At 36.5% G+C, this 23,831-nt stretch overlaps 4 protein-coding genes across 5 annotated transcripts; 3 read left to right on the forward strand and 1 right to left on the reverse strand.

Annotated features, from left to right (window-relative positions):
- Positions 1 to 278: 278 nt before the first annotated feature.
- Positions 279 to 2,911, forward strand: HGPT (Hypoxanthine-guanine phosphoribosyltransferase). Of its 2 annotated transcripts, XR_016128294.1 has the most exons (4): positions 279 to 636; positions 726 to 890; positions 1,364 to 1,455; positions 2,655 to 2,911. XR_016128294.1 is itself a non-coding variant. In XM_008239229.3 (3 exons), exons 1-3 carry the CDS (start codon positions 337 to 339, stop codon positions 2,751 to 2,753), a joined length of 564 nt encoding a protein of 187 aa, XP_008237451.2. In that variant the 5' UTR covers positions 280 to 336; the 3' UTR covers positions 2,754 to 2,911. The 2 variants fall into 2 exon arrangements, 1 of the variants encoding a protein (XP_008237451.2); XM_008239229.3 differs by lacking the exon at positions 1,364 to 1,455 and having other exon boundaries at positions 280 to 636.
- A 1,577-nt stretch (positions 2,912 to 4,488) lies between these two features.
- On the forward strand, positions 4,489 to 15,592 carry RH39. The gene is given in 10 exon segments (XM_008239230.2): positions 4,489 to 5,182; positions 5,722 to 5,817; positions 5,898 to 6,086; positions 6,181 to 6,321; positions 7,455 to 7,595; positions 12,499 to 12,641; positions 14,081 to 14,210; positions 14,334 to 14,382; positions 14,943 to 15,092; positions 15,095 to 15,592. Coding segments are annotated over 10 exon segments (1,941 nt in total). The 5' UTR covers positions 4,489 to 4,630; the 3' UTR covers positions 15,445 to 15,592.
- A 265-nt stretch (positions 15,593 to 15,857) lies between these two features.
- On the reverse strand, positions 15,858 to 16,490 carry LOC148915811 (nucleolar protein). The gene is given in 2 exon segments (XM_089054140.1): positions 15,858 to 16,143; positions 16,146 to 16,490. Coding segments are annotated over 2 exon segments (366 nt in total). The 5' UTR covers positions 16,359 to 16,490; the 3' UTR covers positions 15,858 to 15,990.
- Positions 16,491 to 18,623: 2,133 nt separating this feature from the next.
- Positions 18,624 to 22,624, forward strand: LOC103336206 (embryogenesis-like protein). Its single transcript, XM_089055558.1, is given in 3 exon segments — positions 18,624 to 18,965; positions 18,967 to 19,366; positions 22,266 to 22,624. Coding segments are annotated over 2 exon segments (537 nt in total). The 5' UTR covers positions 18,624 to 18,821; the 3' UTR covers positions 19,360 to 19,366; positions 22,266 to 22,624.
- Positions 22,625 to 23,831: the final 1,207 nt, after the last annotated feature.

Consider the following 23,831-nt stretch of genomic DNA (forward strand, 5'->3'; position numbering starts at 1 on the left):
ATAAAAATATGATCAATTATCTGATTTTTCTTTAATTTTAATTTTTCTAATATGAAAAAGTGTGAATTTACCATATTTTCTTAATTTAATTAATAATTTCAATTCTTGATGTTTTGATTAACCAATGATATTTTTTAGTATTTTAAATGTTTTACCATTATTTGCCTTTTGCTTTATATATTAAAACCTATGTAGAAAATAATCATATTATTTGATAGTAGTACTCACACAAACAGTACGACGTCGTTTATCTCCTAAAACCCCCATTAAACCCCCAAAATCTGAAAGAGTCTGAAGGGTAGAGAGGGCACAAAAAAAAAAAAAAAAACCTAAAAAATGTCCTTGGACTCTCACATAGAGAGTGTTCTGTGGACCCCGGACCAAATCGCCGCCCGAGTCTCCGAGCTCGCCGCCCAGATCTCCGCCGACAACTCCCCTCTCTCCGAGCCCCTCGCCCTCGTCGGCGTCGCCACCGGTGCTTTTCTCTTCCTCGCCGACTTGGCCAGGAGCCTCCGCCTCCCCGTCACCGTCGATTTTATCCGCGCCGAATCCTACGGCTCCGGGACCGTCTCCAATGGGTCCCCCAGGATTTCCTCCGACTTGAAGCTCGACGTATCCGGCCGCCACGTGGTCCTGGTACGATGTTACCGTACTCTGCAATCTAATTGTATAATCGCTTGCATGTTCTTTAAAGCTTGAAAATGACGCCGTTTCGTTTCTTTTAGGTTGAGGACATCGTGGATTCGGGAAGCACAATTGCCTGCTTGATTGCACACTTGGAAGCAAAAGGTGCTTCCTCTGTGTCAGTCTGCGCTTTCCTTGATAAACCATCTAGACGAAAGGTTCATTTTCAGCTCCTTAGCAAGGGAAAATTCTACCGAGGTTTCGAGGCATGTATCTTTCTTTTGTTTTCTCCCTATGTTTTTAATTAAATTTTGTGTGTATGCTTGTGCCTTCTCTTGTTTTACCTTTGCTGTTTTGTGAATTATTGCAAATAATTGATATGAATGTGAAAAATATTTTAGAGGAACCTCAACTCTACCGTTGATCGATTCCGTCTTTTGATAAATGATTAGTTTGACTGCTTGGTGGAAATGTTTCAGATTATTGTGTAGATTCTTATATTAAACAAAATTCCACTTTGAATTGTTTGGCAGACAATTTTTTTTTTTCATCTCACATAATGGTGTTTAGGTTCACCTAATACTTAAATCATTAAGCTGTAAGTTTTACTATTATTTAAAAAGACAAAGAAGGTCATCCAACTTAATACTTAACCCTAGTACATCTACACCCCACACACCTCACCGCTCTTCATATTAAGTTTAAAAAAGATACAAACTCATCTACATCCTATTGCCAGATTACTCCTCTTTAAAGACGTACAACGTTGAGGAGCCTACCTCTTTAAAATCTGCGTGGGAGCTGATGGAAAGGCTTGTTGATTGCTTGGCTGTAATGATCTTATTCTCTTCACTTTGTTGATTGCTTGGTTGTTCTGATTTTTTATTTAAAATTTTATATTTACTTGACTTCTTATATGCGCAAAAGTAAATAGTAGATGATTATTGTACCTTTGTGTAAGTGAAATTTTTTCTTGCCGAAGTAAGTTGCACCTTCTTGTCTACAATGCAAATAAATATCTCCTCATTTAATTTCTAATTTAGAAATCTTTATTTGGTCTAGGATCTCTTTCCATTGACAGTAAACGATATACTGTAATAGTTAGCGAGTCGGTTTGTCTTGCGGCAAGCATAGGGACCTTCATCTTCTTCTCAAAAAATAGGGGCCTTCTTCATCTTTTCCCCCACTATTCAGTTTAGACATATGCTTTTTTCTATAGTTTGTAGTAGGAAGATAGTGGGGTTTAAATAGAAAAACTCTTTTATTTTTTATTTTTTCAACTTGGGGTATATTTAAGGGTAGTTTGGGAAGATAGTGGGGTTTTCTTAGAAATTGAGAAAATTTAAATTAGAAGTTAGGGTGAACAAAGAGAAGTGTGTGGTTTAAATAGAAAATCTCTTTATGTATATGTATCAAGGTAATGTCTGCTTGCAGGATATTTGATGTGTTCTGTTGCCAGATTGTTAATATATCATTATATATTACAAACAAGAATCTGCCCAAATAATGGTCCAGCCCAGATTGATAGTGTGATAACATCTCAAAACATGTTTTGAGATTTTCCTATGTGTAAAAACAATTTGTCTATTTCCAAAGTAAGAGGGGAATGGACATATTCTTGAAAGAGATTCCAATAACTGTTTTATGTCTTTGAGTGTGCGCATGGCGCCTTAAACCTTTGGTTATCTTGACGAAAATCTGATTGTTGTTAGTGCATCAAAGCTATATCATCTGTTGGATCAGTATTATTAGTTTATCGGGTATATGTAGAGTCATTCTTTATTAAGATACTTTTTCAGCCATGAAATCATGAATAAGCGACTGTGATGATGTGTGATTATATGTTCCTCTGCAGAACTCTTGAAATGCTCTCAGAGAGAATTTATTTGAAAGTAACATGTTATTTGCAGGCCATCAGGCATGGCCCTTGTGTGTTGTTCATTGTCTTTGTAAGTCTTAAGTTTTGTTTTGCTTCACTGTGGAAACTCACTTAAAAGCAATCAAAATCGTCTGTTTATTTGCTTTTGCAGTGTCCAGATTACTTTGTTGTGGGCTATGGAATGGACTTTGCTGAACTTTACAGGAACTTGCCTTATGTTGGTGTTTTGAAGCCTGAGCATTATAAATGATATGATTTGCTAGCCACCGTGAAGAAAACATTGTACTGTTAGCAATAGGAGATGATAAAATGGAGATGGGTGGACTTACGTTCCAGCATGTAACTTTAGATGATGTTTGAAATTACTGTAGCATGTTTACTGAATATAATTCGCCATTTTAGACTCCATTCTTTTCCACCCATAATTTGATTCCTGTTGTTTCTTCCTAACCTTCATGTTTCAGTAACTTGCTGCACCGTGGAGACCGTTTTTCTTCCTTTTCTCTTTAGGGTGCAGGATGTTTTCTGGAACAGTTGGAACCATACATTGTGAGTTTTATGTAATTTTATGTATTAATGCCCGCATTTCACATATTTTCAATTGCACACCACATTACTAGCATATTATGTACATACTTTTAAGTGTTATTGAAAAAGAATATAAACAAAAAGTTCACCAAAATAAAATCATGATCAAGGCACCTCCAATCTATTGACCTCCAATCTATTGAAGGCACATTCCTTGTTGAAAACACCACTCACGAACTTTAAATTTCATGAATTAACTGAAAGCACCCACCCAAACTTGTCAAAAACTCCCTTTGGTAATTGCCCACCCACTGTACTATTTTGATGATCAAATACGAGAGTTTTATTGCCATCTCCAATCTAAAAGAAAGCCTCAAATTGTGAAAGCTTCCCCAACTTGTGAAATCCCCCATGGTGAACGGAGATCATGATCGACCGACCACGGTGACATAGCTTCATCTCTCTAACACTCTTAAGAGAGTGTCTTGCTCATGTCTACCAGGCACTTGAGAGGATGCAACAAATTTGGAGGGTACAACCGTGAGTGATATCACCAAGTACCATTGCCGAGGCAAAACAAGAAACTCCAGTATTTGGCAGAAGCTAGTGAATATTTTTAGGAAAATACTAAGGAGATACTTTAGATGTAACTGCATCTCTCTAATAGAGTGTGAGATCATTGTATTGGTGGGCCCACTCTATTAGAGATGATCTGTAGTTATCTAAAGTTGGTCTCCCTATAACCCATATTTTAAGGTTTTCAATTGCTGGCTACTAAACAGGTACACATTGTTCATTGATGCTTCCAAAAAAAAAAAAACATTGTTCATTGACCCGAGGGGTGGGGGTGTGATGTATCGAACGAACTCACGAACTGATCAATATTAAATTTGTTAAAATTGATGGAAAATGAAAAGTTATCAAACCATACCTCATTTGGGGCACTAAAGAGACGATTTAGTGTTGCCATTCTTAAAAAATAAGCTTTTTTATATCAACTCTTGTGATTTTTTTATGCCTTTAATGGTTAGTGTTTACTTTGTTCAACAATGGAAGGGAGAGATAAATTTTAATTTGTTCAATAGTCATTTTATGTTAGGGCAAATTAGTCTTTTTAATAGTAATAATTGAAGGAAAAAAGTCATACTTAGTCTCCGTAAGTACATTTATGTCAATTTAGTTGATATAGTTTTAAACCCTTACAATTCAAGCTCACAATTTAAGGACACGTTACAAATTTGGGCAAATTCTGTCCAAAATGCCCATCCACGTTAGCGGCACGTCCTTACTCTGTCACGAAATTGAACAAAAATTGAAATGGTTTCTTGAAGTGCGGATATCAAATTACAAATGGTCCAATTGTTAGAATTAAAACCACATAGACAAAAGTGAAAATTCCGATAAATTACAGGGACCAAAACTGAATTTTTTCCAAAACTTAGCTGAGGGGCTCGAGTGGCTCGACTCGTTTGCCCGGGTTATCATCGGGGGACTATGAAAGGGTTTTATCACAAACTCAGACATAAACCGCAGAGATAAGAAAATACGCCATCCATCATTTCTGAGAAAACTGAAAAATTACATTGCAAGGAAAAAGCCATGGGAGGAGTAGCAAGGACCCTTCTCACTTTCTCTCTCTCCTCAAACCTCCTCTCTCTATCACGCCTCCCAGCAGCCAAACGCTTCTCTCTCATAAAACTGCCAAAAACCACCAGGGTTTTAACAAGGTTTAGGCCTCTTTGCACCGCCACAACCACAACCATTTCTATCCCTGAAAGTGCCATTGAAGCTGAAGAACAAGAAACCCAACCCTTGAAGCACTCATTGCTTCTTGAGAAGCTGAGACTCAGGCACCTCAAAAGCTCTGCTAAACCACAAACCAAAACAAGCGCAAATCCAAATGGGCCTGCCCAGAGAGAGAGTGAGGATGGGTTGGGTAAGCCAGAGAATAAGAAAAAGAGGGAGGTTGAGAATTTTGGGGGATTGGGTCTGACTGAGGAGGTCTTGGCGGCTGTGAGAGAGATGGGTATTGAGGTTCCTACTGAAATTCAGTGTATTGGAATCCCAGCTGTGCTGGAAGGGAAAACTGTGGTCTTGGGTTCTCATACCGGGTCTGGCAAGACTCTGGCTTACATGTTGCCTCTTGCCCAGGTACTTTTTCTTTGATTTTTCTTTTAAATAAACTGTCTTGGATTACTTTTTACTATGTGGGTCAGTTAAACTTTTGAATTTGGTGTTTTCTTCAGATGTAAAGCTCGAGAATTTGGATAAGTTATGTTGAAATATTGATTTGATTGTGTTTTCTTTCTACCACCTTGTATGCCACATTTGTGTAGGTTTTAAAATGTGATGTACTGAGCCACATGTGCTTTCTTGGCATCCACCTTTTTTCCAAAATCCATTTTTTCGTATCCAGTTTATTGGGATTATTTTGGTTACTTAGATTTTTCTCTACTTGCTCACAGTTTCACCAATTTTTAGAAGCACCCATACATTCTAATAGATTATGTTATTCTATCAAAACAAAATATAAAAAAAAATTATTTTTCATGAAAAAAAGGAAATCATGTGAGAGTATGATGCATTATATTGATGTTGTCCACTCTTATTTTGAAAGAAAGCAGAATATTGATGCGTATGTTACAACTAGAATTAATCAGAGGAATGCTTTACTCTGTTGTTTTTTGTAGCTGTTGAGAAGGGACGAGGCAGAAAATGGGATTCAAATGAAGCCCAGGCGTCCTCGAGCTGTTGTGCTATGCCCCACAAGGGAGCTATCTGAGCAGGTTCTTATATAGTTTATTTAGAATTGGAACCACCCCCAATGGACTCTGCATTTTCTATTGACATTAGGTGGGTTTTTTAGGTCTTTCGTGTTTCCAAGTTTGTCAGTCATCATGCAAGATTCAGGTCTACTATGGTAAGCGGTGGAGGTCGGTTGAGACCCCAGGAGGATTCATTGAATAACCCAATTGAAATGGTAGTCGGGACCCCTGGTAGGGTTCTTCAACATATTGAGGATGGCAACTTGGTTTACGGTGACATCAAATATGTGGTATGTGAAAATGTTTATCTATTTAGTTCTTTGATAAAAACCACACTCTAGTGAGTTGTTATTCCAGTTTGTGATGTTGGTAATCTCTTAGTAGGTGTTGGATGAGGCAGACACCATGTTTGATCGTGGTTTTGGTCCAGACATTCGCAAGTTTCTTGTCCCCTTAAAACATCGTGCATCAAAACCTGATGGTCAAGGGTTCCAAACTGTTTTGGTCTCTGCAACAATGACAAAGGTGTGCTGACTTGCATTTCCATTTTATTTAATACTTAAGAAGCTAAAATTATAATCAGGGGCTATAGAGACCAATTGAAAGTGAAGCGTTCCTTTCCCACGGTCACCAATCAGGGGCTATGAATGAGCCTAGTAAGCTTTGTTCGTGAATATGTAATGAGTCTCTCTCTCTTCCACCCTCCCCAAACCCCATGCCCCCCAGGCCGCCGTGGCCATAATAAGAGTAATGATTGTTCATGCTTCCAGAATTGATTTTGTTTTATATAACTTTGATTTTTACATTTGCAATAGTATTAAAGTTGATGTAGCACATCATGCCTCGTGTTCACTCATATTGTAATTTAATCTAGAATTTGTCTTTTAATTTGCGTATGATATACTTAGGTTTTCCAAACACAATATCAAGAAAATTGACATAGGAGGGTTAATTTCTTTTACATGAATATGTACGTGTTCTCTTTTGGAATTGCTCATACAGGGATAGATTTTCTTAATTTGATAACAAGGGAATTGTCATAGGAAGGGCAAAAGTCTGTACATGAATATGGAAGCATTTCTTTGGGCTTGTTTGGGTACGGACAGATATCCATGAGCTATTATTAGAAATACCCAAAAGCCTGCCTCTATGATTTTCAGTAATTTTTGTTTATTTCCAATAATTTTCCAGTAGACTCAGAGATGTGTTAAGAAAATGCCTTCAGTACGATTCTTGGTATTGAATGACTTGTTGAAAAAATAATAGCAATATCCTTTATGCATACCAAATGCAGAGAGCAGATTATATGTCTAAATTTCCCTAGAGTTCTCCAACTTGATTATATAAGTTACACCATTAGAATTGAAGAAGCAAACTGTGAAAGACATGGATTCTAATGAGATATCCAATTCATTAAATAATTTCCTAACAATGCTGGTTGCACAATTAATCTTAGCTGAACATCCTTACGGGAGGGGCGATCAATTTCCTGATTGATACATTGGAACCTTTAAAGAAGATGTCATCCACTCTACATACCTAAATCAACCCAGAAGTTGCTTTAGAAAAATGTTATTTAACTTTGACAATTGTAAGCTAGCCAATTTCTTATGCTGAAATTGTCTTCGATGAAGACTTGACCTCGTGAGATTTTGCAGGCAGTGCAAACCCTGATTGATGAGGAGTTTCAAGGAATATTGCATTTGCGCACATCCTCACTGCATAAAAAGATTGCATCTGCTCGACACGATTTCATTAAGCTTTCAGGTTCCGAGAACAAGCTGGAAGCATTGTTACAGGTCTAATTCTGTGATGCCCTTTCTCTTTTTCATTCTTCACTTATCAACTGGTGGTTATGTCTCTTGACAAGAATAATTTGAAAATAGAGTATGTAATTAATCTCAAGAAGAGTATCTTCCATTTACAGTTCACACTATTTGTATGTAGGTTAACTTAAAACCATTGGGATGCATGGAAGTCTTTGTTTAATTTGCTCAATATAGATATGAAAGTTTCAGTCAAGAAGCAAATCTTTACTTTGACAAAGTTATAGGAGTAAAGAAATGCAGTCTAAGAAATGATCCATTTCATGCTGTTTTGATTTTACTGACATGATAAGTGTGCTTTGCAATTGGTTGTGTGCATCCTTAGCGATTAGTTAATAAATATGTTGGGGACGCCTAGTATTAAAAAGTCAACAGATAAACCCGAAGGTTAACGCAAACATGATAGCTGTATATTTCACTACCAATGGTGAATGCTCTCTGCCATTGGAGATACAAGCCCCTACAAAAAGTCTTAAGCTTTTGATTTAGATGTATAGAGAGTTTGAATAGTTGAAGTTTTATTGTGAACTATGCCCAGTTGCATAGTCCTGCTGGATAAGATTGTTGATGAGAGAGACCAATTTAAGTGGCAATTCCGGGATCTTGTGATAATTTGTTAGAGGTTTAAGGTTTTCGGAGGGAAGAAGAGAGGTTTGGTAATAGGAGATGTGCTGTTCTGGAAATCCTTTGGGTGGAGAGGAATAGAAGAATCTTAGAAGGTGTAAAGGGGAGGATGTGCACTATTTATGAGACAGAGTTACTTTGTGGTCTTCTTTGCAGGCTTACCTTTCCTCTGAGTTTAAGGGCTGGTCTTTTCATTCTCTTTATTTTGATTTGATTGTTATTTTAAAGGTTTATATGTATATTCCTTGGTGAACATATTGGTGGAACTACAATTTCTTAAAATACAGCTGTTTCTTCCCCAGTAAGAACACAGCATCGCAGCTGAATTTTTTTTGGAATGGCATAGAAAAGAATTTGCTGGTTAACAATGAAGTAAATTTATAAGTTATTAAAGAGTGGTGATTTCCCCACTCCAATTTTATCCACTTACACTCCATTTTATAACTAAAAAAGGAGTGTAAGTGGATAAAATTGGAGTGGGGAAATCATTACTGATGCAGGAGCATCTATTAGATTTTCCTAATCTAAGTGGGCATCAGCCAATAAGGCTAAGTTTTAGTTATATTAAATTAATAGGTTATTTTATTACTTGTTTTCCTATTCTTACTAGGATTTGGTTTATTTTCCTGTTTAGGTTTTAATTTCCTTTGTCAATTAGGATTTCTTATTAAACTAGGAATAGGAATTCTAGGCTGGTGTATTCTAGTATAAATAGGCTATTTAGAGACTCTTGTATTTAGTTTTGTTGATGAATATAATTTCAGACGTTAGTCTATAGAGTTTCTGTTGGGATTTTGCCCTAGAACTCAATTATCTTCGTTCCAACTTCGATTCTACTGCTTTATCCTTCTATTCTCTGTATTTTGGGTATGTTTGGGTCGCTGGACAGCAGCTTATAGCCGCTGCCCTGCATCAAATTGGTATCAGAGCCAGGTTAATCCTTGCTCCACACCATGGTTGGACGTGCTAGAGGTCGTGGACGAGGGAACCAAGCCCAACACACAGAGATGGCTGAGATGCGGCGTATGATGGAAGACTTGTCGAGAGCGGTGCAAGCCCTCCAACGACAGGAACGCGCGGATGCCTATATGGAGATTCCGGAACGCAACCGCGGACCCTTACACATACCGGAAGGTGGTGGTGAGGATGAATATGAAGACGAAACGGACGTCGACAACCTTTTTCATGAAGCTGGAAACCATGGTGGTGGTCATCGAGGTGGATTGGAAGAGCGGTTGGTTCGTGCGTTGGATTTGAATGGTGGAGGAATTAAAATTGAAGTTGTTGATTTCTATGGAAAGATGCATGTTGAAGATTATTTGGATTGGGAGGCAAGTCTAGAGAATTATTTTGAATGGAAGCCTATGGCAGAAGATCGCAAGGTGTTGTTTGTAAAGCTTAAATTGAAGAGTACCGCGCTTCAATGGTGGAAGAGAGTTGAAGAGCAGCGTGCTCGGCAGGGGAAGCAGAAGATCAACACATGGGATCGTATGAAATCCAAGTTACGAAAGCAGTTTTTACCTGCTGATTATACCATGGAGTTATATGAGCAGTTTCATAACTTAAAGCAACGAGACATGTCTGTTGAAGAATATACATCAGAGTTTAATAATCTCTCAATTCGAGTTGGTTTGAATGAGACTAATGAACAGATGACATCTCGTTATCTTTCTGGTTTGAATCAGACAATTCGAGATGAGATGGGGGTGGTTCGTTTGTTCAACCTTGAAGATGCTCGACAATATGCTTTAATGGCAGAGCGAAGACTACCGCGTCGTGGTGGAAAGAGAGCAGTTTCCAGCCACCCAGACACGGGTTCGCAAAGTGATGAAGAAGCCAATCCAAGTACCCGAATAGGTGGTAGGAACTTGGGTGCTAATAAGAGTGAAAAGGGAAGGAAACAACACAATTTCATCCTCCAAATGGCGCTAATGTCAAGAATTCCAAGGCTGGAAGTACTTCACAAGCTCGATGTTTCAATTGCGGAGAGGCGGGGCATAAATCTTACGCTTGTCCACAAAGAAGAATAAATTTGGTAGGTGATAAGATCAACTTTCCAGAGCCATCGTATGATGTTTATGGCAACGAAGAGGAAGTTATTGATCTCTTACCAGTTGAAGGAGAATGTTTGTTGGTAAGACGAGTGATGACAACTCCCAAAGTTGAGGAAGAGGATTGGCGTCGACATAATATATTCCGAACACGAGTCCTTTGTGGGGAAAAGGTGTGCAACGTGATTTTTGATGGAGGAAGTAGTGAAAACATTATTTCAAAGGAGGCGGTAGAAAAATTGAAGTTACCAATTGAGAAGCATCCTAATCCCTACAAGGTTGCATGGTTTCGAAAGGGAAGCGAAGTACCAATCACTTCAAGGTGTTTGGTTAAATTTACTATTGGTAATACCATTGAGGATGAAGCTTGGTGTGATGTTGTTCCCACAGACGCATGTCATATCTTATTGGGAAGACCATGGTTGTTTGACAAAGACATGATGCATTCTACTAAAGCTAACACCTATTCATTCTATAAGGATGGGAGAAAGTGGACTTTGCAGTCGCTTGAAGAAGGATTCTGCCATGAGTTTGACATTGAGAGCAAGAAGGTGGCGTTTGTGTATCCACTTGTTACTAAGAAGGATGTTGAGGGGGCTTCAAATAAATTAGAAGATGACAATACCCTAAATTTAGAAGACCCTCCCGTGTTTGACTGTTGTTTGGAAGAAGATTGTGAAGTTTGTTTGGGAATTGAGAAAGCTTCTGACAAGGTATTTGGTGAGAGTAAACAAGCTGAATCTAGTGTAATCTTGAAGGCAGTGAATCAAGAAGAAGCTGGGTTTGAACTTTTGAAGCAACACAATCAACCCACATTTGAAGGAAAGGTAATTCAAGAAATTCTTGGGGGAATTGTTGGAGATGAGCTGAATTCCTTCAAAGGTGATACTTATGAGTATGCTGATTTTCTTGGGGTTGATTCTTTTAATTTTCAAACTACCAAGAACGTCATTGACCTTGTTAGACTACTGGTTTTTAGCGTGAAGAGTTTTTGGGCTGAGAGTTTGGCTGCAGAAGATATCTGGTACTGTTCCAGAAGGATCAAATATTCTAAATATCTATTTCTTTGGTGTGGGAAGGTTCAATATCAAGGCCAAAGTTCTATGGACAACTTATCTAAGAGGAGGTTATGTCTAGGCGGTTTTCACCAAACGATTGGAATTCGAGGAAGAATTCTTCCCAACCCGGTGGAGTTGATGCAGGAGCATCTATTAGATTTTCCTAATCTAAGTGGGCATCAGCCAATAAGGCTAAGTTTTAGTTATATTAAATTAATAGGTTATTTTATTACTTGTTTTCCTATTCTTACTAGGATTTGGTTTATTTTCCTGTTTAGGTTTTAATTTCCTTTGTCAATTAGGATTTCTTATTAAACTAGGAATAGGAATTCTAGGCTGGTGTATTCTAGTATAAATAGGCTATTTAGAGACTCTTGTATTTAGTTTTGTTGATGAATATAATTTCAGACGTTAGTCTATAGAGTTTCTGTTGGGATTTTGCCCTAGAACTCAATTATCTTCGTTCCAACTTCGATTCTACTGCTTTATCCTTCTATTCTCTGTATTTTGGGTATGTTTGGGTCGCTGGACAGCAGCTTATAGCCGCTGCCCTGCATCAATTACCCTTATTAAAAGTCATAATTATATATATTTTTGACACCATTTATAGATTGGTAGTATTGAGGGTTGAAGCTGAATTATCACGTAACGTTTTAAATCATATAACTGCATGACAATCCAAGATTTATATTTTAATCTGTAAAGTTTATAGGGTTATTTAAAATGTTTTTATATGTATTTTTCTGATGAACAAATTTATGGAACTTAAGGTTTTTAAACTACATATGTTTCTTCTGCTTTAGAAAATAGAAGTTTTTCGTCTTTTAAAATGCATCTGTTTCTTCTACATAAGGAACATAGCATAGTGCCTGAATGCTCTGAATGGCATAGAGAATAATTTGTTGGTTAGAAAGGAAGTTTAGAAGTACATATTGGCATATCACGGCATTGAAATTAAAGACATTTTACGGTATCTATGCAGTTAATCTAACTTAATTGTTTCTAAAAGAAGCCTGGAATTTTATATGGGTATTGATCTGTATTAATCCTGGCTTAAGTACCCATGACTTAATGTAGCTTTTCTTCATGATAGCGTGTCTCTGTATTGTAGCAGTCTAACAATAAATTTTATGGCGAACACAGGTTCTTGAGCCAAGTTTGGCAAAGGGAAATAGAGTGATGGTGTTCTGTAACACATTAAGTTCCAGCCGTGCTGTGGATCACTTTCTCAATGAAAATCAGATCTCGACTGTGAATTACCATGGTGAGGTGCCAGCAGAACAAAGGTGAGACAATAAAAGATATTACCTCTCATACTCTTTCACTTGTAATGTCTGCATGTTTCCACTTCAGATAGAGTCCATAGTATCATATCTGTTTCTGCTACAATTTTTGTAGAAGAGGATGCCAATTCATGCATTACAAGTTTTAGTTTAAGGTCTCAGATCCTAGTAAAAGAGGTTTGGTATCTACACTGCATAGTTGTTAGTTTAGCTTGAGGTTTGCAGAATGTGTTCATACCTTCTGTATTTTCAAGGTCTCATTTACTTTTTCTGGCCTCTTGCAATGGAAAGATGCACAAAGTGATGCTGACAGAATTGTTTTGTTTGTATTATGGCCAGCTGGATTTCTTTCTTGTGATGACATGAGATATCTGTGTCTCATTATTAATCAAATTCTTTTTGTGATGACGACTTATTTTCTGCGATTTGGACCATATTTCATATATAGCTATAACAGAGGTTTTTTTCTTGACTAGACTTAAGAATTAAATGCACATTTGTCTGTTGCAACGGTTGAATGGCTTCTTCTTTTCTTTTTGTTTTTTTGGTGTCAAGTGAATGGTTCATCTGAATTCAAGCCACACTGGTTTTTCTTTGCTATAAATCCTGTTATACTTTCTTGAGTTTGAGTTTCTTCTGCATGCCATTGGCTGAAATTGTTGGCTTCACAGCACCGGTGGTTAAACTTATTAATTTGACTGCGATGTCAAATGGAGAAGGAAAATATTTACCAATATCGTCCGGTATTTGGCACACTGTTTGCATGTAAGGGATGAGAACTATGAAGCTTGGATGTATAGGAAGGACACCGTAACACATACATATACAGCAGCTGATTGAAATCGAAGTAGTCTATTTTACTATTTTCTGTTTAGGCCAAGGGTTGGTAATTAGATTTTATATACTTTTTATTTTCATTCAGTAAGGGATGAGTATTTATCAATATCAATTGGAATAATTCTATAATTGCACTGTAGTTTTTCCTATTTATATTGAGAATACGATGTTACAATTGTAGTTGTCATAAATTTCAGCTTTAGTTTTCTTTTCATTTCCTCCGTTCTTTCCCTGTTCTATGTTAGAAGCATATATATAATATATAGCTTGCTAGAGAGTTTGGCAATATTAGATGATGCAGGACTGTGAATCTGAAACATTGATTAGTTTGATTCTTGCCTGAATATTTGGTCCAGATTCAGTCTGGAAAAATAACCTTTACCATATGGATATACATATACAGTAATGTTCTCTTGTTAGACAATGTCTAGCAAGAGAAATTAATATAGAAAATTACTGAACAGGGACCTTCAGTCAGTTTGTATGAATTGATCATTTCAACAGTTAATGGTCTTATTGTTCTACTACATTTCAACCAACGTACATCACTAGTGTTCAATTTTAGTGCTTAGCCTGACTGCAGTTCTTTTAACACTGCAACACAGGGTTGAAAACCTCAAAAAGTTTAAGAGTGACGATGGAGATTGCCCCACATTAGTCTGCACAGACCTGGCTGCAAGGGGACTGGACTTGGATGTAGACCACGTTATCATGTTTGATTTTCCCTTGAACTCTGTAAGCATGAGATATCAGCTTTGTTTTTCAGTATCTACTAATTTGACATTGTATTAAAGACTTATTTTTCTTTCCTTTTTCTACTTTGGAGCTTAAACTTTTACCTCTCTTTGGGCTTTTTAGATTGACTACCTTCATCGTACAGGAAGAACTGCTCGTATGGGTGCAAAAGGTATACATGTATTTTCTACTTGCACTTCTGAAAAAGATATTGTTTCCTTACTTTTTTCATTAGTGAAGTTCGTAAGAGTTAACAGGGAATGCTTCATCTGTGCTCGACTTCACCGACTCTTTTGCACTGTTTGTTTAAATATTATTTTTTTAATCAATTCCATGCAACAGATTTTGAGTGGACAAGATATTGCAGGGAATATAAGATATCTTTAATATTATGATGTTGAATAAATAAAAAACAAAGAGACTATTGAAAGTATTCCATGGTAAGATTAATTTTCACTCTGCATAAAACAGCAAAAAGGAAAATGAAAGAAAAAAAAGACACTTATGTAAAGTGAGCCTTTTGTAAAGTTACACCTCTGTAGTATTCATTTGTCCATTTGCTGAATATCTTTATACTCGATGACGGGACGATTCTATGGAGTGATTCTCATAGTTTGTGATAACCATTTTCTTTTTGTTGTTGGTATTGTACAGCAGGTCTTATTTGTGTCAAAGTATACTCGTATGTTTTCTTGTACTAATTGCAAAATTAAGATAATTCTTGTAATACAGGGAAAGTGACAAGTTTGGTTGCGAAGAAGAATCTTATGTTGGCGAATCGAATTGAGGAGGCAATAAAGAAGAATGAAAGCTTAGAATCGCTCAGTGTAGATAGTGTCCAGAGGGACATTGCCCGTTCCCAAATTGCTCCACTGAAAGGAAACTTGGTAAGAGTCTCAAATCAAAAAATAAGAGCAGGTCAGCATCTGCTCCTGCAAAATTCGGAAAAGCATCTTTTCAGGCATCAAAGTCGGTAAAGCCTTCCAATGCAAGCACCTCAAGAAAAGCTTCTTCCAGTGCAAGCAGCTCAAGAAAAGCTTCTTCCAGTCCAAGCAACTCAAGAAAAGCTTCTTCCAGTCCAAGCAACTCAAGAAAAGCTTCTTCCAGTGGGAAGAGGCAACCAGAAAGCAGAAGATCGAGTGTAGTTAAATCAACAGCTTCAAAGTTAAGCGTTGTTGGGTTTAGGGGACGGGCTTCTTGGTCTGACAAGAGAGAATCAGTGGTGTCCAGCTGATTGTAGTCGAACTTTTGGATCAAGTTTGCAATTAATCGCCCTTTTCAGAGTTGCCCTCTATAAAATGTGCATATTAAAATGTTTTGTAATATTAAATCTTTAATGCTTTAATTTGCAAAAGAAAAGAAAAAAAATGATATTCTTCTTATTGGTCTTCACTCGATTTTTTTCCATTTTCTTTTCCCTAATCCCATTACGTTAATACTCAATGCTGTTGTCAATTTTCCATGCTATAATTGTCCATGAATGGTTCTTGCTTTGGGGGTTTTTTTTTTTTTTTTTTAAATTTAAAAATTCCATCAAATTATGTACTTTGGTGCATAAAATTTGCTATGTAGTTAAATAAATAGCATCAGATGATTTTAATCTTGTGAAGAGGCATTGATTTGAAGAAAAGGAAAGGAAAAGAAAACTTGTGAAAAAAGGCATTGATATGTCATTCAAATTGAAGCCTAAAGAAATTCCAGTACACTGTCAATATCCTGAATTGGCAGACAGATTTCTATGAACCAGAGATCTAAGTTGTGGTCGCCGTTTTGTTATTGTTTACTTCCAGGTTAAACGAGGAGTTTTGTCAGGCTTGATAATGTTCCCATCAGAGTCGTAGATTATGACACCAGAAAAATCTGGTAGCTGACACTTACCACCCATGAGTATGTTCTTCTGCCAGACCGAGTCTTCTAGCTCACCACTATGAGTATCCCCATGCCTGCATCATAGTTTCCAGGTTGAATGTGTTCAATAACAGGATCATCTTCCAAAAAATCAGTGCAAGCGTTCCAATAACGACGCCATTTACGCGAATGGGATGCACACATGAGCAATGCCATGGCACAAAATGCAAGGGTCATCGCGGCCAGGCCGACTTGAAATGCGCTTGGTACAGGGTGTGTCAAAAGAAGATGGCGAGCCATGATGAATTTGAAGATGGAGATGGACTTATGGTCTCACAGTTTTATATAGTTTCAGAATTGCCTACTAGGAGTAGTTGAAATTGGAGGATTTGTTAGGATTTATATATTGCGTGGTTTTGGTAATCTTTGACCTCCACTGGTTCCATAGTGATTGTGTGCCTTTTTCCTTGATCGTTAGTTGGCATTTTGGTGAGTTTGGGTAACAACTTCATCCACCAAAGTGCTAAAAACATTAAGAGAGAATACTTACATATAATTTTTTTTTTTAAAGTAATCTTTTGCAGAAAGAAAATTTATATGAACTATATAACAGAAAAGAAGATACCTTTTAAACTAGCTTAATTTGATTTCTTGATTTACCTTGTCTTTCAGAGTTTCTTCAGGCTTCTCTTCATTCTACGTTGTTCACATTCAACCATTCTCACAAGCCATTCAGGATTTCTGTTGGAGCGCACAAGATATCCCTCCCACTTCTGGAGTGTTGAATCTTTAAAATCTATAGAGCTATCATACTTAGGGATGACAAAAATCCCTGCTGGGTCGGGTTCCCATTGGGTCCACAGCCCTATGGGAGGAGATTTTAGGGGAAAACCAGGGGCGGTATGGGGATCCCTGAATTTTAAAAATTTCTGGTCAATGACGGACCGGGATGATATTGTTATTCCCATCGCCGAACTCAGCCTGACAAGTCATATTTATTTTGAATTAATAAATATAATATAATATAACAGGTAAAAATAATACATATTTTTGTTACAACGTATAACAATTTCTTTTAATATTTGATCTTGGAATCTGATCTTGGTTTTTGGGTTTATCACAAATTTTTGTACTGAAGTGCTTCTAGTTTGCTTTCCCTCTCACTTTTAGTTGTTTTGGCTATATTCTTATGACTTGGCTTTCTCATATTTGTTTGGGAGCATGCAAGAGGTGATTTTTTTATTTTTTTTATTTCAGATTTATTTTGTTATAAAGTATAATGATTTTTTTTTTAAAAATAAAATAAAATTCGTGGAATTGGAGCGGGTTTGGGAGGGACGGACGGATGAGGATTCCCCAAACCGGGTATAGGGGCAAGGATTGAGGTGAGATTATGGAGTGGGCACGAAGAATGGTATTGTCATATCCGGCTCTGAACCGGCCAGTTGCCACTCATACTTCATGCATGCAAAAGATAATCATAATAGTCACTTAGTACCATGTGGTGGATGGGTTTTGCTCTTGGGATGTCGATCGATGCTAGCATATTTATAACTTACATATGAATTATCTTGATAAGACAAAAATGGATGCATTCCACACTAATTCACGTTGTTTTTGAATAACTGTCATTTCTCTCCCCTGATAGTCGGCAAATTGTCTTGTCAAGGTGACGACAATATGCAAAACATTTGGTAAAATGTGAGCACAACCAAAACTGACATGAATTTGAGCCAAGAGAAACCCTAGTCCCTCTTTCTCAAAAAAACTCCTAGAGCCATTTTCACTTTGAGAAGGGAGGAAACCATTGTTCCTCCTCCCCTCTCCCCTCTTCTCTTCCACCATTTTTAGAGACAAAATTTTCCCTATTTGTCTTTGTTTTATTATGATTTTCCTCCAACCATCACAGCGGTTGCGTCTCAACGGCAGATCTCCACCTGCATTTCAATGTCAGATCTCCATCACCATCCTTTTTGCGGTTTCTTTATGTTTGGAAGTTGCAGAGACTCTTTGGGTTCTCTATGTAGTTTTCACATATCCTTTTGTGAGAGCTTTTCATCTCTCATTTGTGAGACTTTTATATGTATTGTTATGACTTGGTTTTTTCAAGCTTTATATCTTATTAATTATTTTAAGTTTGCAATCTTAGTTGGGATGTCTATGACAGAGTTTTTTCGATCCTACATGATCATTAGTGGAGGTGCACCATATTGTCTTAAATTTGATGTTAGATTACTCCGTTATTGTATGGCGCTTTGTAGCTAGTTTGTATTGACCCTTTGTGACTAGTGGTATTTTGACTGAATTACGAATGCAATCCTATAATTTTTATAATAATAATAAATAAATAAAAGCAATAGCGAGTTGAGTTGAGCCGAGATAAGCATAGGTCTGTGAGATTTATTCGAGTTTAGGAATGAGTTTGAGTTTGAGTATTACTCTTACTAGAGAAGGACAAATGAAGCATATAATATCGTGAACTAGAAGTTTATTGATTTAAACACTTATAATTTTTAAATTAAAGTAGAATATTTCTGTAGTTTATATTAAATTAAAGTAGTATATCCTTTACGAGAACATATATATATTTGGAAAGAAAAATGTTCAGAAATATATTTTTTGGGATTAATTTTTAATTTTTAATTTTGTCAAATTTTAGGGTTTAATTGGGTAGAGACTGATGATGGGGGGTTTTAAGTCTCTCCTCTCTTTGCTTCAGTAATTCCATACATTTCCTCTTCTGCAAATTGGGAGAGAGAGAAAATGCATTATCAACATTCACAAGCTTCGCTTTGCAAATTGCTTTTCAGACGCTCTTTCAATGGTTCTCCAAAGCTCTTTTCCCTCAACTCGCTCACAACGAGTCTGGCTCAGTGCGTTTCAGACTCAGCTCCATTGCCGAAACCCAAGACTCCTGAGGCTTCTTCTTCACAAACCCACCACAAATTCCCCCCATTTTCTTCACTTGACGTTCTCAAACTCACCGTCCCAGTTCATAAATCGTCATAATCTGAGACAATTCAGCGGTGGGGCGGATGGGTTTGATCAGAACAAAGAGGTGGACATGATCAACCTCAAGTTTGCAGAGGCAAGGGAGGAGATAGAGATGGCCATGGAGTCCAAAGAGACTGTTTATTTTGATGAAGAGGCTGAGTGTGCTCGAACTGCTGTGAAGGAAGTGCTGGACCTGTTTGATGGGCTATTGGCTAAGTCGCCGGAGGACAAAAAGGCAGCATTGCAGAGGGCGATGGGGCTCAAGATTGAGCAGTTGAAGGCTGAGCTGAAACAGTTGGATGAGTGATAATGAGGTTGGTGGATATGAGGTTTTGCCCCCTTTTTCGTGTTTCAATCAATTCGTTTATGTTTTGATTATGTAATTTCTGATTTTTGACGACAAGTTAGGCAAAGAGTTGGTGGTACTAAATTACGGATGATTGTTTGAATAATTGGCTGTTTGTATTTTACAAGAAAGGAAATAAATTATTCAAATCTTGCTAATTGTGGAAATTGGTGCTCTGCAGTTCATGTTCTAAATTGCATTCTTTCTATTTGTCTTATGCATTGTTCAGAAATTGTAGGATTTTTTTTATACCATGTCTATAATCCTTATGTTTTTTCGTTTTTAGTATCATTTATTCTAAGAGTAGATGAAACCAGTCAACTGAATGGTATAAAGAGTTATTAGTGATATGGTGCCTACATATTTTGCGGGTATTTAAGTTATATTGGCATTGTTATTTGTAAAGGCGAAATCCATTAGATAGGACCTGGCAATTAGATCCTATTCCTACCAGTAAGATTAGTTGCTACCAATCAAATACCCAGGAAAACCAACTAAACAAGTTAGTTCATTCCAGAAACATCTAGCAACGATAAGGATCTTACTTAAGATACAAGTAAGGCACAAATGAAAGGTTTTTTTTAAAGCCTGATGGAGCCATTGCCTTTCCCAAAACAATTGATTATTTTTCGTCAGAATCCATATTTTCCAGTCTCTGGTGTTGAGGACCCAAAACCTATGCTGCTGCATGATCACAACCATACCCTAATGTTGTCACTCTGCAGAAGGAAATGTGCAAACATCACCCACTACATCAGTTGGTACTCATTTCTATAAACTTTCTTGTTTGTTTGCATAATTCAAAGCAAGAACCAATAATATATAGTTAGAGAATGCCCCAATCTTTAAGAGGTACAGGAGCTTTGAGGATAGTTAGCTAAGACTCTTAAATTATCTCTTAATTTATGTTTGGGAGCTTGAGGGCTAGTGGTGGAACACATTGTGAGTTGCCAAATATCCCTCAGATGTCATTAGAAAAAAACTGCAAGGTCCATGAAGGGCCACAAGGTCCATGAAGGGCGACAGGCTTGCATAATTGATTCTTGTATCTGTCAATCTCAGTTATCTTTTTAACCATAAAAAAAACCGCAAAATATTGAAAAGTTTACCACTATTGATCAGGAACTGGACTTCTTTTGGATAACCTAGATAATTTTGAAAGTTTGCTCCAACTCTTGGGAAAGTAGCTAAATCAAATAAAACTTCTAGGGAGACCTACATTCCAATATGATTCTTCAGAAAAGTAAAAGTGCAGATATGTTACAAATGCATGTCTGGTTTGTTACTGTTCATTCATCTTCTTCTTATATTTAATTAATTTTGTTGATTTCGATTCTTACAATTTCTTTTTCCCTTAGTCATTCTTCCCTGTGTGTGTTTTCCATATTTTTCCAGCATCCCTCATCAAATTCAGGTAGGACCTGAACTGATCTTTTTAGTGCACAAGTGCACTATCTTCTTTCCTGGTACTAAACTGTGGTTGGTGGCAGTAGTCTGAAAAAATGGAAGTTTTGGTTAAATCTAAACACTTTTGTTTGGTAATTGATGATCCAAGATAGCTTAAATGATTTGATTAAGAGTTCTTATGAAGGGTTATCTTAAGATGGGTCACATTATTTTGGAAGTCCTCTTTTTTCACTGGTGAATACAGACATTGAAATTCCTCTTCTGCACTACTGTTTCTCATACGAAGCTCTGATTGATTGCTCTGCAAATGTAGAAGAAAATAAAATCTTGTTCCCCCACAATTTGGGTGTATTTGCAAATTCTGGAAGAAGGAAATTTGATACTAATACAGATATGTAATATAAAGGCTGATGCTTAGAACAGGTTATCTAAAGTTGACAAACCCATATAGGGAATCAGTGAAAAAGGCTTCTGGAAATTACCTGGTGCTGGAAACGCCTGAGAAATAATATTCATTGTTTCATCCTTTATTTTTAAATATTTTTCTTAAGAAGCATTTCTTGAGTTTAGCTTGTTAATGACATTTTCTTTTTGTCATTTTGAATGAAATAGTTCCTAAATAGTTTAGCACTATGCTTAGTGTTTAAAAAAAATAAAATTATTTCAATGCAATCACTATTGAATAAATAAGAGAATAAGAATGTACAAGAGAATCCTCCAATCCAAACCTGTTTGAGGTGGTATTTAAGAACTTTTTAGAATGAGGCACAGGAACCAAGTTTAAGTAAAGAAACAGCTGCTAAACTAACTAAAACGGCTAGCAATAGTTTTGCTAAAACCCTTTTTTTGTATTTTTTCATTTTATGATTTGAGAGTATCGTTGACAGGTGAATGAGATTTGCATTTATTTTAGGCATAGGTGCAAAGCTCCGATATTATGTTGACTATATTAGGATTTAAAAATGATTTATTTCGTTTCACTTGTTACTGTTGTATTGAATTATTTTCAGGTGCTTAATTTATTGGGAGTTTCACTAAAATACCCAAAATAGGGGTTGAAATTTAAAAAAACCCAAGCATATTTAGTTGACTTTAGGGTTGATTTTGGGTGTGTTTCTTGTTTAAATTTTGATTTTTTTATAAATACATGTTTAGGATGGGTTTATTTATAAATTTGTATAATTGATTTTGGGGGTTTCCTTAGGTCTTATTTTGATAGGTGGCTTCAAGTTGACTCTGAGTTTATCCTAATTCCCTCTCCTGTTTTGTTACTTCTCATATTCAATCTCTCTCTCTCTCTCTCTTCTTTTTTCTACTTATCTTTATCCTCTATCCATATTATTTTCTGTCCTGCATCAATTTAGAAACAGAAATGATGGTACTAGATTTTGATAAGTGAATGTGCTGGCCAGTATTCGAGTTCATTTGATTGTATATTCTCCTTTTCTTTCACACGCTAGGACCCCACAGGTGTAGCATAGAAGAGACCAAAAGAAGATGGATAAAGAAAAACCAATTGGCACAAGTATGTTGAAGCATTAATAGGTTTGCAGAAGAGGACATGGTTTGTCATGTGGTGGGCATGGGCTATCTAGATTAGTCCTTGGAACTACTCTATGGTGGCCTTCCAATTGTGGAGGCTCCAAAATATGAATTTACCTGACTCCACCTTGATGATTTTGCTGTGCCATAATGTCTAGAATCAGTTGACTGAATTGAATAATATATAAAAAGAAGAAGATATTAAGAGAATTAAGATATCATTGAACAGATTATGTCGTCCAATTGCTTAAGTAAAGTTATTTCTTTGTATTGCTCATTGGTTTGGTAGAAAAGAAACTTATAATGGTGGGAACAGAGCTGGGGAGGATGACTGTTCTACAAATGAAATGGTGCAACTTCTACTGTTGTGAAGTTATATATTGAAATACTCTAATCTCCTCCATATGAGACACCTTAATTTAGGAAATTTCTATTGCCTATGGTTTCGATAACGATAAAACTGAAACATTGTCACAAACAGACTAGTGGATTACCTCTATTTTACCAGGAAAACTTCATTTACATTTTTTAAAGTATAAAGGAAAGCTTGGATTACATTTTTGAAAGTATAATTTTTCCTAAGCTAGTGTAACATAGAGGAGATTGGAGTACTGTATTTTCATTTATAAGGATGTGACATAGACTAGATTGGAGTATTTCAAATGAAATGGTGCAAGTTTGCAAGTCCCTTCATAATGTAATGCTGGAGCATTGATAGAATTGGGGATATATATATATATATATATATATATATATATTTATATAGGGTGCCCCCAATTCTATCAGTGCTCTAGCATTACATTATCTTTGACGTTGCAAATAAAAACTTTGCTAGAGACTGCAGTAGAAATTCTGAAAACTACAATCAGGAAAGAAAGATGCGAGGTAGAGAGGAGAGGGAGGGGGTATTTAGTGATTGAAAACATATGCATCAGTCCTCCTAATGCGATTAATGTGAGTAGGGTAGAATGTGGTTAACATGCAGAAGATGGTAGGTGAAGATGGTGATTTTTCATTTGGTTTGACTGAATTGAATGGATGCAAGGCTAGTGCCAAAATAAGTATTTAGTGATTGAATTACTAGTGATAATCTCAATGGCCGTTGGTGGCCATTAGTCTTAATTTTCATTCTTTAATTTTGCACCTACACTCTACAAGAAAAAGAATGTCACTCTCGCACATACTAAGTCTTATCACACCGGTAGATAACAAGTTTATTGATCACACTTAGTCCAATTTTTCATATTTTTTATACTATTAATGAAATTATTTATTTGACCACATCAGAGAGATGGTTATTTCACTAAAACACCCAAAATGTTGAAATTAAAAAAAAACACTATTTAAACATATAAACACACCCAAAACCCATCATTACACACACTCAAAACCCATTTATAAACACACCCAAAAAGTTGACTTTGGGGTTGATTTTGGGTGTGTTTCTATTTTAAATAGTGTTTGGATTTTTTTATAAATACATG

Source organism: Prunus mume, linkage group LG6, assembly GCF_029339155.1.
Source record: "Prunus mume cultivar Tortuosa linkage group LG6, ASM2933915v1, whole genome shotgun sequence".
In the NCBI taxonomy this organism is placed as follows: Eukaryota; Viridiplantae; Streptophyta; class Magnoliopsida; order Rosales; family Rosaceae; genus Prunus; species Prunus mume.

Coding starts and splice junctions, on each gene's coding strand:
- HGPT (XM_008239229.3), top strand. CDS start 337: ATGTCCTTGGACTCTCACATAGAGAGTGTTCTGTGGACCCCGGACCAA. Junction 637..725: donor CCGGCCGCCACGTGGTCCTG/GTACGATGTTAC, acceptor CGTTTCTTTTAG/GTTGAGGACATCGTGGATTC. Junction 891..2,654: donor AATTCTACCGAGGTTTCGAG/GCATGTATCTTT, acceptor TTGCTTTTGCAG/TGTCCAGATTACTTTGTTGT.